At 61.0% G+C, this 2,146-nt stretch overlaps 1 protein-coding gene across 1 annotated transcript in view; it reads right to left on the reverse strand.

Annotated features, from left to right (window-relative positions):
• The window catches only part of LOC119590638 (adenomatous polyposis coli protein-like), a gene marked incomplete in the record, with an annotated part of 64,935 nt that overhangs the window by 45,283 nt on the left and 17,506 nt on the right, over positions 1 to 2,146 (reverse strand). The window contains 1 exon segment of the mRNA XM_037939317.1: positions 1 to 1,393. Within this exon segment, the coding sequence (XP_037795245.1) occupies positions 1 to 1,212 (1,212 nt within the window).

The following is a 2,146-nucleotide window of genomic DNA, read 5'->3' on the forward strand; positions in this document are numbered from 1 at the left end:
GTTCGACTGCGTCAGCGGAGGCATCGGGTGCGCAGGGTTGGCGGCCTCCACGTGACGGAGAGGCGGCCAGAACCACGGCAGGGGAGGCGACGCGGGCGTCCGAGCCACGGCAGGGGAGGCGGTGGGTGGCATGTCCCTGGAGGGCGAGCCCCCGGAGTGCCTGCTCAAGCGCTTGTCTCGCGGCATGACCAGCTTGAGCAAGAGCGAGGCCCCGGGGATGCCCACGGAGATGTCTCGACGTGGCGGCTCCTCGTGTGGCTTGTGCTCTGCGCTGTGCGCCCCCGGCACCTCGTGGCTCCTGTAGGAACCCCGCCGGTTGTCAGGCGGCGGCGCGCACTTGTGGAGGTCCGTGTGCGACCCTGGCGGTGTCTGCGTGGCGGCGCTGCTGCGCTGCGTGGTCCGCCCCCGCAGCCTCCTCAGCGTGCTCCCCTCCGACCCCGTGCTCCGGCCGGAACTGTGGCGCTTCACGCTCGAGCTCTTGCCGACGCCGGCCCGCCGCTCCTTCTTGTCGGAGGGCGCGTCCGCCGCCCCGTGACGGCTCTTCCTCGCGCTCTCCTGCGGCTGTCGCTTGTCTATGATTACCACCTCCTTCGTGGGCGTGCCGTCTGCGGGGTCCAGCTGCGAATGGAGCCGCCCTGCGCCCTCGGCCAAGAACGAAGCCTCTCTCCCCTGCGCCGTCCTGCTCGCGTCTTCGCGGGCTTCTCCTCCTGTACCCACGCTGCCCCTCGCGGTCATGTCCGCGGGCGCCGTGGCCGCCGCATCTTCACCGCAGCTTTTGGAATCCTTGAGTATCCTTACGTTCCCGTTGGCGTCCTTTTTGCTTTTCCCCGCCCGAGAATCCTTCTTCCTGATGGGGACGTGGCTGTGGCCGGGGTCCGCCCTGCGACGACCAGCGTCTGCGTCCCCCGCGAGAGCGGCGGGGAGCCTCCCCTGCGGCTCCGCCTCCGTGTTCCGCAGCAGCAGCCACTCTCGCGCCACCACAGCGCGGCCCTCCGCCTCGCCCTTGCCTGGCGGCGGCGGCCGCACCTCGCCGAAGATGTCCCCGATGGCGTCGTCGCCGCCCGCCGCCGCGTCGCGCTTCTTCTTGCCGGCCTTGCGCTTGTTCCTGCCCTTGCCGCTGCCGCTGGAGTCGGGCCGGTTGGAGGCCTTGTCCGGCTTGCGCAGGGGCGTGGCGGCCTCCTGGCGGTGGATCATGGCTTGCACGCTCAACATGGCGATGGGGCTCGGGCGCGCTCAGCTCAACGCTTGCTCTCCTTTTGCTCAGGTAACATCACAATAGCACTATCGCATTATATCTATGTTCATACTTTACAAAACTTAACAATCTCTTTTCAGGTACTTCGCGTGACGATTAAAACAAATTCTTACAAAACACTATAAAAATATTGTTCATCTGCACAAAGGAAAGTGATCATATATAATATTGAAGACTTTCATGTAAGCGTTTAAGATGCGTGAATAAAACTGTACGATGCGAGGGCCCACACCCACACTCATCCCACATCCTCATCCTCATCCCTCCTTGTTCACGTCTCGCACCCCCCGCTATCACAAAAAGGTAAATTCACACGCTGATATAAGCTGCTCCTGCGGCAAAGACGCCAGATGTCCCTCCAACCATGAGGACATCAGCGCAAAGACGGAATCAGAGATATGCCAGAATGAATGCGAAGGCCTTGCAAAGAAAATGTGTTCATCAAACTCGGCAACTCAGCAGACAGCTCAGAACACCAAAAGGCAGGAACGAAGATAAGGCCACCCCCCCCCCCCTTGCTGGCACTCAACCCGCGCGGATCGCGTGGCGTCTGGACTCGCCTTCGTAAAACAAAACATAAATAATCATTCCCGAGCGGTTGTCACCCGCGGCCGCCATCGCCAGCATCGCTCGGCCATTACTGCCTCGGAGGGCGAAGGGGACAATCCCTCACGGGTTCAAAGAAGCGATATCGGGTATCAGGTGTCTCCGCTACCACATGCCGCCCGCACAACATCACGCCGCAAACCACACGCATTATATTGTATTCATCGCTGCAAACTTTTTATATAAAAACGATACAGGTGATCTTCTATACCTCAAATACAGCCAATCCTCCTCCTCGTTCTCTCCTCGCACGGCTTTTAAACATATTTTCTTCCCTGTTCTAAC

This window comes from Penaeus monodon, chromosome 27 (genome assembly GCF_015228065.2).
Source record: "Penaeus monodon isolate SGIC_2016 chromosome 27, NSTDA_Pmon_1, whole genome shotgun sequence".
NCBI lineage: Eukaryota > Metazoa > Arthropoda > Malacostraca > Decapoda > Penaeidae > Penaeus > Penaeus monodon.